The sequence below is a fragment of the Heptranchias perlo genome, chromosome 6 (assembly GCF_035084215.1).
Source record: "Heptranchias perlo isolate sHepPer1 chromosome 6, sHepPer1.hap1, whole genome shotgun sequence".
In the NCBI taxonomy this organism is placed as follows: domain Eukaryota; kingdom Metazoa; phylum Chordata; class Chondrichthyes; order Hexanchiformes; family Hexanchidae; genus Heptranchias; species Heptranchias perlo.
The window spans coordinates 35,262,172-35,275,202 of record NC_090330.1 but is presented as its reverse complement, the minus strand read 5'-3'; the positions used below and the strand labels follow the sequence as shown (position 1 = coordinate 35,275,202).

At 42.7% G+C, this 13,031-nt stretch overlaps 1 protein-coding gene across 4 annotated transcripts in view; it reads left to right on the top strand.

The window, feature by feature from the left end:
- The window catches only part of parp4 (poly (ADP-ribose) polymerase family, member 4), a 108,892-nt gene that overhangs the window by 68,952 nt on the left and 26,909 nt on the right, over positions 1-13,031 (top strand). For all 4 annotated transcript variants that reach the window (XM_067986101.1, XM_067986102.1, XM_067986100.1 and 1 more), the window contains 6 exons: positions 221-407; positions 2,699-2,775; positions 4,061-4,248; positions 5,827-5,926; positions 8,216-8,386; positions 8,688-8,768. In XM_067986101.1, coding sequence (XP_067842202.1) covers positions 221-407; positions 2,699-2,775; positions 4,061-4,248; positions 5,827-5,926; positions 8,216-8,386; positions 8,688-8,768 — 804 coding nt within the window. The remainder of the gene's footprint in view (positions 1-220; positions 408-2,698; positions 2,776-4,060; positions 4,249-5,826; positions 5,927-8,215; positions 8,387-8,687; positions 8,769-13,031) is intronic.

Here is a 13,031-nt window from a genome sequence, read left to right as displayed (position 1 = left end):
AATGTTGCATGAGACTAAGAAAAAGCATTGATTGTTGGGTAGTGTCACTTTGTAATTCGCTAAGAACTGTTCAGCAAGACACAAGAACCAGTGACAATTTCTGTTGACTATTTGGCACAAAACTTACTCTATTTATTTTCTGTACAATGTGTGAAAAATGTATTTATTAAAACTTAAAAATCTTACTGAAGCCAAGTTCTCTTGCTATGTTTTCTCCCAGGCCTGTATGCTGGCATTTTATCCAGAGTTTGATGTGGGTACGCTCTCTGACTGTGAGGCTATCATTTGTTTGGATTGTTCCTACTCCATGAGGGGCTTAGCTTTTGAACAGGCCAAGAAGGTAGCACTTCTTATACTAAAATACCTTCCAACCACCTGCAGATTCAATGTCATTACCTTTGGCACAGGTTTGTAAAATAATTGCTTTTCATCATCCTTATTTTATTGTGATATGATCATATTTAATATATTCCATTTTATAAGAAGTAATAATAGCTTGAGGTTATAAAACACATAAGGCTGCATGATTAGTAAATGATTAAGGGTGCAAATCCTGATCTTACTCCTAAGCATACTAAAACCAAGCAGTGTGAGACCCTCACCAGGAGGCTGTGTCATGCTGGTTTGACTTCATACCACCTGCAGTATAGCTCCAGTGCAATGAAAAGCTGCATCATAAAAGTACCCAAGCAGTCCATTGGGCACCTGGGAACCTTCAAAACTTTGTATGAAATCCTTTTAATATTATGAAAAAGTAGACCCTCCCATACACTGTTTCCTAACATCTAAAAATTAACAGCTGGGAGTGGAGCTATTTGCGTGCGTCCAAGCGTGCTTGCAGAGAATTCTTTTATCGCTGACTTCAGTGCAACCTGAATGTGTGCAGTGGGCAGTAGAACTGTGATCTGTTGACTACATATTGTATTTTGCAAAAACTGGTCAAGATCAGTGGTGCTGCAGCCTTAATCACTTCAGAAGAGCATTGGGTGCTACAGTTGGCTACAGTGCTCTTCAGTTTGGGTGGGGTGTTGTAGGAACAAATCATCCAGTGTTTCTGCTCCAGATTACTATTTAGCGACTCCTGCTGGAAAGTATACCTGTAGACATCAAATGATGACAGGATCATACTCAGGCATGGTACCTCCATGGTCTGTTGACATTTAGAGGGTAATTTTAGCCCCCAAGGATGGGTGGGTTGGGGGCAAGTGGGAAGGTAAAAATGTAAAACCTGACCCCAACTCACCTCCAATCCGTCCATTTCCAGTTTTAAAGGAGGCAGGTCAGGGGGTGGGCAACCAACCGGCTCTCAGGAGGCGGGTTGGTCAGTAAAATCTTTTAAGGAGGCTACATGCCTCCATTTTAATAGCTTTTTTATTTTTAATTCCTCGGGGCCAGGATTCCTGGGCGTTCTGATTTTCGCCATGTAAGAGGAGGCGAGAAGGCCCAGATCAATAGCTGAGTGCCTTTATTGCACTGCTTGTGGGTCAAGAGGAGCAGGAGTGTTTCCTCCAGGCCCAACAAGCTTACCTGCTGCGATCCGACACACGCGATCGGCTGCCCCCCCCAATGTCCCCGACTCCCTGATCTATCCACGGCCCCTCCCACAACGCCTCCGACCCCCTAATTTATCCACAGCTCCAACCCCCCTCCCTGAGGTCCGGCCCCAACCACCCCAATGTCTGACTTACCTGGCATCTACTTCCCGGATGCTTTCCCTGACTGGCTGGCATGCAGGAGATCTGCTGAAAAAATTTAAAAGACGTCCTGACGTCAAAATCGCCAGGACACCGAGGAAACCCATACTTTTGGGTTTCCCTTCCCAAAATCCTCCAGCCCCCCACCCTCTTCCCTGCGCTCTCCACTACTCGGAGTAAAAATCCAGGCCTTACTGTCTAGGTTCACACTTTAAAAAGGGCAAAGGCACTGAAGGGTGTTTGAGGCACATGGAACCATACCCCAACAGGAGACACCCGATGCTTTCAAGAGAGGAGGGAAAAAATTGATTCTACTAATTTTACAGTCTTCATAGCAGGAGCAGGGCAATGGAATAATAGTATCCTTGCCTAATTGATTTCTGTGATGTGGAGATGCCGGTGATGGACTGGGGTTGACAATTGTAAACAATTTTACAACATCAAGTTATAGTCCAACGATTTTACTTGAAATCTACAAGCTTTCGGAGGCTTCCTCCTTCCTCAGGTAAATGTCAGGAATTCCTCGAAGCCTACGCATTTATAAATCAGAGAACAATACATGGTGATTACAGACTGCCCCTGCAACTGCCCGTTGCCAAGGCAATCACCATGTTCAGACAGAGGTGTCACCTACAGAACCCCCGAATATACATTCAACAAAAAAAACAAACAGGAAAAAAAACAGAGAGAGAGAGAGGCAGAAACATCCGGAAGGCAGAGAAAGCCAGCAAATGACACGTTATATTAAAAACAGATAGCTTTTGTTCGCTGGTGGGCTTACGTGTAGCGTGACATGAACCCAAGATCCCGGTTGAGGCCGTCCTCATGGGTGCGGAACTTGGCTATCAATTTCTGCTCGACAATTTTGCGTTGTCGTGTGTCTCGAAGGCCGCCTTGGAGTACGCTTACCCGAAGGTCGGTGGCTGAATGTCCCTGACATTAAATGTAACTGAATTGTGTTTTGTGTTCAGTGAGAATCTTATTCTAATGTTTTCCTATTTTAGGTTACAAAGAACTCTTTCGCTGTTCACAACAAAGAAATTCTGAAGATGCTGTAAATACTGCATATGACTTTATTTTGGTAGGCATTTTATGTGTACTCCATGTTTTTATTTTTTTTAAGATTTAAAAGTTTAAAATAATCAGAATAAATAGTCTCTTAAAATACATTGAACAACAGTGAGCATATGTTAATAAGATAGTAAATTGCCTAGTTATTGATTTGATAACATGGTGCTTCACGTGCACACCAGAGATCATGGGAAATTTGTCCAGCAAATGTTTGCTGAGTTGAAATGGTAACAGATCCTGCAACTTATAATTTAATAAATATATATATTTAAAATAAAAATGGAATGTGCAGAACATGCACAGCAGGTGTTTCAGCATCTGAAAAGTGAATGATGGATTAAATCTTCAGTTATGACCCTTCATCAGCGCATGTGCATCCATAAGTCTTACTAAATATCTCTTGAACTTTAATGCGGATAACTCACACTTACTTACAGATGAGGATTTGTAATACTTTGGAGCAGCTTTTTTTAAGTAGTTGTACAGGTATGGTTGTAGTCAAAGCTGACTTTTTTTAAAAAAATGAAAGGTATCAAAAGAAAATTACAAAAAAAAATGTAAACCTTATATATAAAATAACTAACTAAAGTGACGTTGAAAGTGAATCGTCTGTGTTTGTGTGGAGACAATAGGGTTGAATTCCTCCACGCCATAATTTTAGCAAAATGTCAGCATGAGTACCAAACAAGATTTCCAGGTTTATACTGACACCAACTTTTTAGCTAAAATTATCAATCAGAGGAAATTCACCTCCAATAGTGGATATTGATTTAGGAGTATTCTGATGAACGGTCACACTTGAAACATTCACTCCTGGATGCTGATCAACCTACTGTTCATCTCCAACATTTTCTGTTTTTATTTCTAGCCTTCAGTTTTTCTTTTTATCTCCATTGATTTAGGAGAAGTCTGAATATGATTGTAATGCTGGGATGAAAAGTGGGAGGGGGAAATGTAGAACTGATTAGAGCATAAGGTGGTGACATTAATTGGCTTCAGGACCTTTACTCCAAAATAAAACCTGCACTTTCAGGTGCTGTAGACATCAGTACAAAGTGATGTTGGAATGTGCACAATACCCATTTGAATTTGGGAAAGTTTCTACAACATGCTGGTTGCTACTTTCAGATTACCTCATTAGAACATAGGCATTTGTGAGGAGTTACTTCTCACTAGCTATCTAGCATGGACTTGATTCACAATCTAGATGTAAAGGCACACAACGTGGAACAAACAATTGTCCAAATAATGCTCTAGTTAACCAATATTGGTTTAATTTTCATGTTCTGTTAAAGTCAGTACAGAAGCCAATGGGAAACACGGATTTCTGGAGACCATTGCTGAGTCTGAACTTGCTTGCCCCATCCAAAAGGATACGCAATGTCCTTTTGATTTCTGATGGGCACATTCAGAATGAGGCTCTTACACTGAAGACAGTACACCAAAATGTCAAACACACCAGGATATTTACTTGTGGTGTTGGGTAAGTCTTGATGATAAGAAGCAACAACAACAGCAACTTGCATTTATAAAGCGCCTTTAACGTAGTAAAACGTCCCAAGCCGCTTCACAGGAGCCTTCTCAATCAAAATTTGACACAGAGCCACATGAGATATTAGGACAGGTGACCAAAAACTTGGTCAAAGAGGTAGGTTTTAAGGACCATCTTAAAGAAGGAGCAAGGCGGAGAGGTTCAGGGAGGGAATTTCAGAACTTAGGGCCTAGGCGGCTGAAGGCACGACTGCAAATGGTGGAGCAATTAAAATCGGGGATGCGCAAGAGGCCAGAATTGGAGGAACGCAGAGATCTCGGAGGGTTGTAGGGCTAGAGAGATTACAGAGATAGGAAGAGGCGAGGCCATGGAGGGATTTGAAAACAAGGAGCCGGACCTGGAGCCAATGTAGGTCAGCGAGCACAGGAGTGATGAGTGAACGGGACTTGGTGCGAGTTAGGATACAGGCAGCAGAATTTTGGATCAACTCAAGTTTATGGAGGGTGGAAGATGGGAGCCCAGCCAGGAGAGCATTGGAATAGTCAAGTCCAGAGGTAACAAAGGCATGGATGAGCAGATGGTTACAAATGAATAGAAGCTGTTTTACTTTAAGTATTTTGTTCATTTTGTACCTGGAAGCTCGTGATATCCAGTGCTCCCATAAAAGAAAGACATGTTATGAGGATGTGCCAAGTGGATGCTAACATTGCCCAAATACATGGGGAGAGAGGCAGCTCCATATGGAGTAGGTTATCAGTCCAACATTGCAACAATGAGTGGCAAATGAGGATCCCAAAGAAGTGGAGAGGGGGGTAAAGTCAGGGGGAGCACCCTCCCCTTGAATTCACAAATATTCCTACTGTAGAAGGACTTTCTATATTTATTTATAAAGTTTTTTAAAATTCTAAAAAATTTAATTTGATGCATCAAAATGCTTTCTTTGTCAATGTGGTAGATAGATAGGTGTGATCATGAGCACCAGGCTGTTATCCTCACAATGTAGCTACAGTCCTTTGTTCCAGAAAGCTGTCGCTCTGTGGCTTCCAACCTAGGATTCAGATGTTTGAAACCAACCCAAGATTGTTTTTTGATAGGGTGTGCTCAGTTTTATGCTCTTACAACTGGTGTATTTGTCAGTGTTTTTATTTTCTATTTTCTTTCTTTTATATACTCTTTGCATTCCATACCCTAGATAAACGAATGTGAAGAGACCTATCCAAATGCCACTCTTGAGCTGGTCACAAATAGATCATAAGATAATTACAGATGAGGGAGGCTATTCAGCCCATCTCAATTTATCCATTCAGAAAGACCCTCCCTCCATTTCTGACTGGTTTAAACCTCAGGTATAGCAAGATGAATATTATCAAAGCCTCTCCTCTTTTCCCTTCCTTCTCCACCCCCTAGACAGTCCAGTTGCTCAACATTTTTATAGATTTCTCTGTTTAATCATGGTTAGTGTCTTCAGTTTTCTCCATGTGGTAAATGTTCGCAATGGGCTGAAATACATGGCATACATCACAGCATCATGACTGTGGAACATTTAATTACTGTATTTTTTTCAATTAGATCGACAGCAAATCGACACATGCTTAGAATCTTGGCACAATATGGAGGTGGAGCACATGAGGTTTTTGATAAGAATACCAGATTCAGCTGGAAAGCAAAGGTAGGTTTTTTTTTGCTTTAAGGATGCTCTATAATGTCTTTTATTTCTCTTTTTAAAATTTATTTTGGGAGTAAGAAAGATGATTTTGTGCTCATCAAGATGATTAATTAAAATGATGGATTTTAATGCAATATCTTTTTTAAACTTTAGGATTAGCACCCTCAATGGTATATGTGGTATTGAACCATACAGATCAGGTTCAATTATTGGGGCGACTATAAGACACTACAATTGATTTCAGTATCCATATGTAAAAGAGGGTAAAAAAAAATCAGTCAGTGTTCCTGCTTAATGATTTCTGCTGGGATATGTACATAATGGGTATCAGGTGAGGACAGGACCAGGCCCGGGTGTGACAATTCTCCCCAACTCCAATAGAATAGTCTGCCAGCACTTGTTATTAGACTCGCACGTGAACACTGGTCATGCAATGCCACTGAAAGTATGACATACTATGATTAGGTACTTCCAGGGAAGTATCCAAAATTATGGTTATCTTAATGAGGCAATTGGGTCTGTTATTCCAGTTTTCTTTGGGAACAAGAGCTTAGATCTGCACTAATCAAGTGCCAAGGTGAGGTATTTTCAGATGTGTCTGCAGATGCAGGTGGATGGATACTGACAGATGGGCACAAAGTATTTCTCATATGGGCCTGCCCCGCCTGATATCCCTTCGTTGTTCTTTCCTTCCAAACACATTAGATAGAGGCATTCACATTAGGAAACTAATTAATGGCAGCAATGGTGTTGGTAACAGAAAAATAATGCCAGCAAATGGCACAAAGGCTCATGAGAACCTATGTGCCAGCAGAAATAAAAAGAAAATCGAATTGCACTTGCCTTAATTGTGCCATTTCATTGATCTCCAGTATGCTTACTGCCACCAAGCAACCCTGCACACCTACTTCACGTGGGCATGACTAACATCTAACATCCTGCAAGCCAGAACAGTGGGATGTGGTGTTCAGGATAGACACCATCATTGGTCCCGCTCACTGGAAAATGTGCCAGGGCACAGTGAGCAGAATTCTGGTGGGGTAGGACTTCCATTCCCAGAAGTTTGTTCTTTGTTGCTACAATGTGGAACCAGGAGTGTAAAATCTAGGCTTGTACGCAGGGTAAAGTGTAGTAATTTTCACCAGATATAAGCTAACAGGATTATGCAGACATGTAATGCTGCTATTGCTGCACAATGTGTGCTTCGTTCATGTGCAGTTATTAAAGGGGAAGGAAAGCCTAGGGGGAGAACCTTTTGTTCAAAGTACCTGTCCTTTTTATCAAAGAAAATAATACTGATCATAAATTTCTGTCATAAATGGCAGGGAACATAACTTCCCATCTTCTTGAGACCCACACTACAGTCCAGGAAATCTCCATCCTTAGAGTATTTGAGAGTCTTTGGCCCCGATATTTACAGGCAGGAGAGGAGGGAGCAGGGATGAAGTGTAACGGCTGGGAAACCCAGAAGTAGAGGGAACGCGGAGGTCCTGTGGAATTTAAAGGCAAAATCTCATTTGAATTTTTTTCTCCGTTTCCTGGCCGACAGCCAGCCAGATTGAGAGGCAGCCAGAGTGGGGGGAGAGATCAGTGGGGGGCTGGGAAAAGAGCTCACAGGTCGGCCTGGAGATCACGGGGTGGAGGTTCGTCTGGACTCGGGGAGGAAGGCCGATCGTGGCAGGTTAGCTTGGGGGGGGGTCCGGGAAGAAGTACTCCTGCTACTTCTAGCTCACAAGTAGTGCTATGAAAAGCACTTACCGGTTGGATCCGGCAGTTCTTGCCTCCTTTCAGCTGCCGGGTTTCCCAAGTCCTGGGATTAAATCTAAATGGCTGCTAAAATCTGAGGCACGCAGCCTCATTAAGATATTTAAATTACTGACTTGCCTCTCGAATGCAGGTTACTAGCCCACCCTCCAACCCGCCCTGGTTAAACCGCAAGTAGGCGCGTTCGTGGTGGGTTGGGGTCGGGTTTCACATTTTTAAGAATTTAACCCCCCTGGTCCCTCTCCCACCCGTCCTGGGAGGGTCAAAATTCCCCCTTCATATCTGAAAAAAATTGAAGTTTTTTAAAAAGTTAGAAATTTATGATGTGAATTATTTTCCTTCTATAAAAAGTGAGAGTACCTTGAACAATCCTTGCCCCAGATTTTTCTTCCCCTTAAAGTTAACACTTAAAGGAGAAGGAGAACTGATCACTTTTTCAGTTTACTCTAACGTATTGCACACCTTCATTATTCTGGCTGAAACTTAATTTTAGTGAAGGTTTAACCTCAGTTTATCTCTTCATGATAGGTTCTATCTCAGGTGGATCGAGTGACTCAACCAGGATGCAATTCAATTTCTGTTAAGTGGCAGCGGTTCAGTCTCAATGCTCAGGACCCAGTCCATGCCCCTGCACAGATTCACTCTGTATTCAGTGGTTCAAGATTGCTCATCTATGGCTTTGTCCCTCATTGTACTCAGGTGAGATGCATTTTTTCTTTAATAGATCATTTCATTACTTCTGACCAGTCTGTATTGAGATCTCTATAGAGTTTACACTTAAAGACCATGTAAGTGTGGGCTAAGTGACAGTACATTGTGGAGTCTGGAAACCACAAGTAAACTTTCAGTGTTATATTATAGTTTTGGGACTTGAAAGCCTTGTATTGAGAATAATAATAGAAAAGTAAGTAAGCTGTTTATTAAAAGTTTACAATTTTTTCAAGATTTCCTAATGTGTGGGTGCTGTGTGCTTTAATCACTTTTGCTTTGTGTACATCAGGCTGCACTCTGTGCTGTGATCAATAACAAAGAAGTTAACACCATGGTTTCCACCACTGATCTGCAGAAGACAAAGGGAAAGGTACATGGCTAGTTGTGTTTTGTTAAAACAGTTTTAATTAACTTAAATATAGGAACTGTTAGGAAAAACATCAATAAGATTAAACTGGTTATGTGTACTTACAGGATAATAGATGGGTGGCAGTGAGATACAAGACTATAATTCTAGTGTACGGAGTCGTACAACACCAGGTTATAGTCCAACAGCTTTATTTGAAATCACAAGCTTTCGGAGCATTGCTCCTTCGTCAGGTGAGGGAAGGGTTCCATAAAGGCACCGCATATATAGTCAGAGAACAATGCACCTCTTTGGAATGTGATGTACTCCTATACATCACTCACGCTGAATTTCTCGCTGATTACTTAGGCTGATCCTGTCTATATACAACTTCAATGTCCAGTTTGGCCCTGAGTTGAGCTTCAAACCCCACATCCTATCCGTGAGCAAGATAACCTATCTTCACTCTGTAATATCACTCTCTTCCATCCCTACTTCACCCCACTACTGCTGAAATTCTCATCCATGCTTCCATCGTCTCCAGGCATTAATCTCTGCTGGTCTCCAAAGCTCTATGCTACACAAACTGTACCTTGTCCAAAACTCCACCACCTATATCTGATTCCATATTAAGCCCCAATCATCTATCCTACCAGTATCTACTGACTACCCATCTTTCAACACACTGATTTCAAAATTGCATCTTTCATTTACAAATCCCTTCATGGCTTCATCCCACCTTATCTCTGCAACCTACTCTTCTGATTCTCACGTACTACATGTTCTTCCTCCCTCTGCTCCACTATCAGTGCCACAGCCCTTAGCCATCACTGCCCTGTGTTCTGGAATTCTCTTTCTGAACCACTCTGTCTTGCTAAATCTCACCCCACTTTCACACACATCTTTCAAGACCTATCTTTTAAAACATGCTTGCTTTCACTCTGCCAAACCCCTGGGCTTCGTAAAGCCTTGAAACATTTTGCTTTGTTCAAGTTTGCTGATTTCCTCTGCTTGGCATAATTGGCAAAATTATAAACATTCTTTTAGAATGTGTTTACAATCTCTGTTATTTTTTTTAAAAAGTGAATGGAGGAAATCTTAGTAGATACACTTAGAATGTTGTGCCAGATGAGAACATAAGAAATAGGAGCAGGAGTAGGCCATCCGGCCCCTCGAGCCTGCTCCGGCATTCAACAAGATCATGGCTGATCTTCTACCTCAACGCCATTTTCCTGCACCATCCCCATATCCGTTGATGCCTTTAATATCTAGAAATCTATTGATCCCTGTTTTGAATGTACTCAATGACTGAGCCTCCACAGCCCACTGGGGTAGAGAGTTCTAAATATTCACCACCCTCTGAGTGAAGAAATTTCTCCTCATCTCAGCTCTAAATGGCCTACCCCTTATTCTGAGACTGTGACCCCTGGTTCTGGACTCCTCAGCCAGGGGAAACATCCTCCTTGCATCTACCCTGTCGAGCCCTGTAAGAATTTTGTATGTTTCAATGAGATCACCTCTCATTCTTCTAAACTCTAGAGAATACAGACCAAGTCTACTCAATCTCTCCTCGAATGACAATCCTGCCATCCCAGGAATCAGTCTGGTGAACCTTCATTGCACTCCCTCTATGGCAGGTATATCTTTTCTTAGGTAAGGAGACCAAAATTGTACACAATACTCCAGGTGCGGTCTCACCAAGGCCCTATATAATTGCAGTAAGACATCTTTACTCCTGTACTCAAATCCTCTTGTAATAAAGGCCAACATATCATTTGCCTTCCTAATTGCTTGCTGCACCTGCATGTTAGCTTTAAGTGACTCATGTACAAGGTCCCCAGGTACCTTTGCACATCAACATTTCCCAATCTATCACCATTTTAAAAATACTCTGCATTTCTGTTTTTCCTACCAAAGTGGATAACATAGTAACCAGAGGAGTATTTATTGCCATATAATTACTGTTTATTTCTGGTATTCAAAATATAGGCTTTGAAATCCTGCGGGGGTTAGAGTCATAGAGTTGTACAGCACGGATAGAGGCCCTTCGGCCCATCGTGTCCGCGCCGGCCATCAAGCCCTGTCTTATCTAATCCCATATTCCAGCATTTGGTCCGTAGCCTTGTATGCTATGGCATTTCAAGTGCTCATCCAAATGCTTCTTGAATGTTGTGAGGGTTCCTGCCTCCACAACCCTTTCAGGCAGTGAGTTCCAGACTCCAACCACCCTCTGGGTGAAAAAGTTCTTTCTCAAATCCCCTCTAAACCTCCCGCCTTTTACCTTGAATCTATGTCCCCTTGTTATAGAACCCTCAACGAAGGGAAAAAGCTCCTTAGTATCCATCCTATCTGTGCCCCTCATAATTTTGTACACCTCAATCATGTCCCCCCTCAGCCTCCTCTGCTCCAAGGAAAACAAACCCAATCTTCCCAATCTCTCTTCATAGCTGAAGCGCTCCAGCCCTGGTAACATCCTGGTGAATCTCCTCTGCACCCTCTCCAAAGCGATCACATCCTTCCTGTAGTGCGGTGACCAGAACTGCACACAGTACTCCAGCTGTGGCCTAACCAGTGTTTTATACAGCTCCATCATAACCTCCTTGCTCTTATATTCTATGCCTCGGCTAATAAAGGCAAGTATCCCATATGCCTTCTTTACCACCTTATCTACCTGTTCCGCCGCCTTCAGGGATCTGTGAACTTGCACACCAAGATCCCTCTGACCCTCTGTCTTGCCTAGGGTCTTCCCATTCATTGTGTATTCCCTTGCCTTGTTAGTCCCTCCAAAGTGCATCACTTCGCACTTTTCCGGGTTAAATTCCATTTGCCACTGTTCCGCCCATCTGACCAACCCATCTATATCGTCCTGCAGACTGAGGCTATCCTCCTCGCTATTTACCACCCTACCAATTTTTGTATCATCAGCGAACTTACTGATCATACATTTTACATTCATATCCAAGTCATTAATGTAGACCACAAACAGCAAGGGACCCAGCACCGATCCCTGTGGTACCCCACTGGCCACAGGCTTCCAGTCACAAAAACAACCTTCGACCATCACCCTCTGCCTTCTGCCACTAAGCCAGTTTTGTATCCAAAGTGCCAAGGCACCCTGGATTCCATGGGCTCGTACCTTCTTGACCAGTCTCCTGTGGGGGACTTTATCGAAGGCCTTACTGAAATCCATGTATACCACATCCACTGCGTTACCCTCATCCACACGCCTAGTCACCCCCTCAAAAAATTCAATCAAATTAGTCAGACATGATCTTCCCTTGACAAAGCCATGTTGACTATCCCTGATTAATCCTTGCTTCTCCAAGTGGAGACTAATTTTGTCCTTCAGAATTTTTTCCAATAATTTTCCTACCACTGATGTTAGGCTCATTGGCCTGTAGTTCCCCGGTTTTTCCCTACTCCCCTTCTTGAATAATGGTACTACATTAGCGGTTCTCCAGTCCTCTGGCACATCCCCTGTGGCCAGAGAGGTTCTGAATATATGTGTTAGAGCCCCCGCAATCTCCTCCTTTGCCTCACACAGTAGCCTGGGATACATTTCGTCCGGGCCTGGGGATTTATCCATTTTTAGGCCTGCTAAAACCGCCAATACTTCCTCCCGCTCGATGTTAATACAGTCCCCCTGCCGTATTTCTATGTCTACATCGTCCTTCTCCATAGTGAAAACAGATGCAAAAAATTCATTTAGAACCCCTCCTACATCTGCCGGTTCCACACACAGATTGCCATTTTTGTCCCAAATGGGCCCCATTTTTTCCCTAGTCATCCTCTTACCCTTAATATACTTATAAAACATCTTAGGGTTTTCCTTTATTTTGCTCGCCAGTGTTATTTCATGGCCCCTCCTTGATCTCCTAATTTCTTTTTTAAGTATCCCCCTGCACTTTTTGTACTCCTCTAGGACTTCCTCCGTCTTTAGCCTTTTGTATCTGCCAAAAGCCCTCCTTTTTTCTCTAATCCATTCTCGTATATCCCCTGACATCCAAGGTTCCCTGGAGTTCTTGGAACCACCCTTGACCTTTACGGGAACATGTTGCCATTGTATGGTCTCAATCTCCCTTCTGAAAGACTCCCATTGCTCCGATGCGGATTTTCCTACAAGCAGCTGATCCCAGTCCATTTTGGCCAGATCCTGCCTTATCCTATTAAAATCGGCCTTCCCCCAATTTAGAACCTTTATTTCCGGCCCCTCCCTACCCTTTTCCATGACCACCTTAAATCTCACTGAATTATGGTCACTGTCACCAAAGTGCTCACCTACTAGCA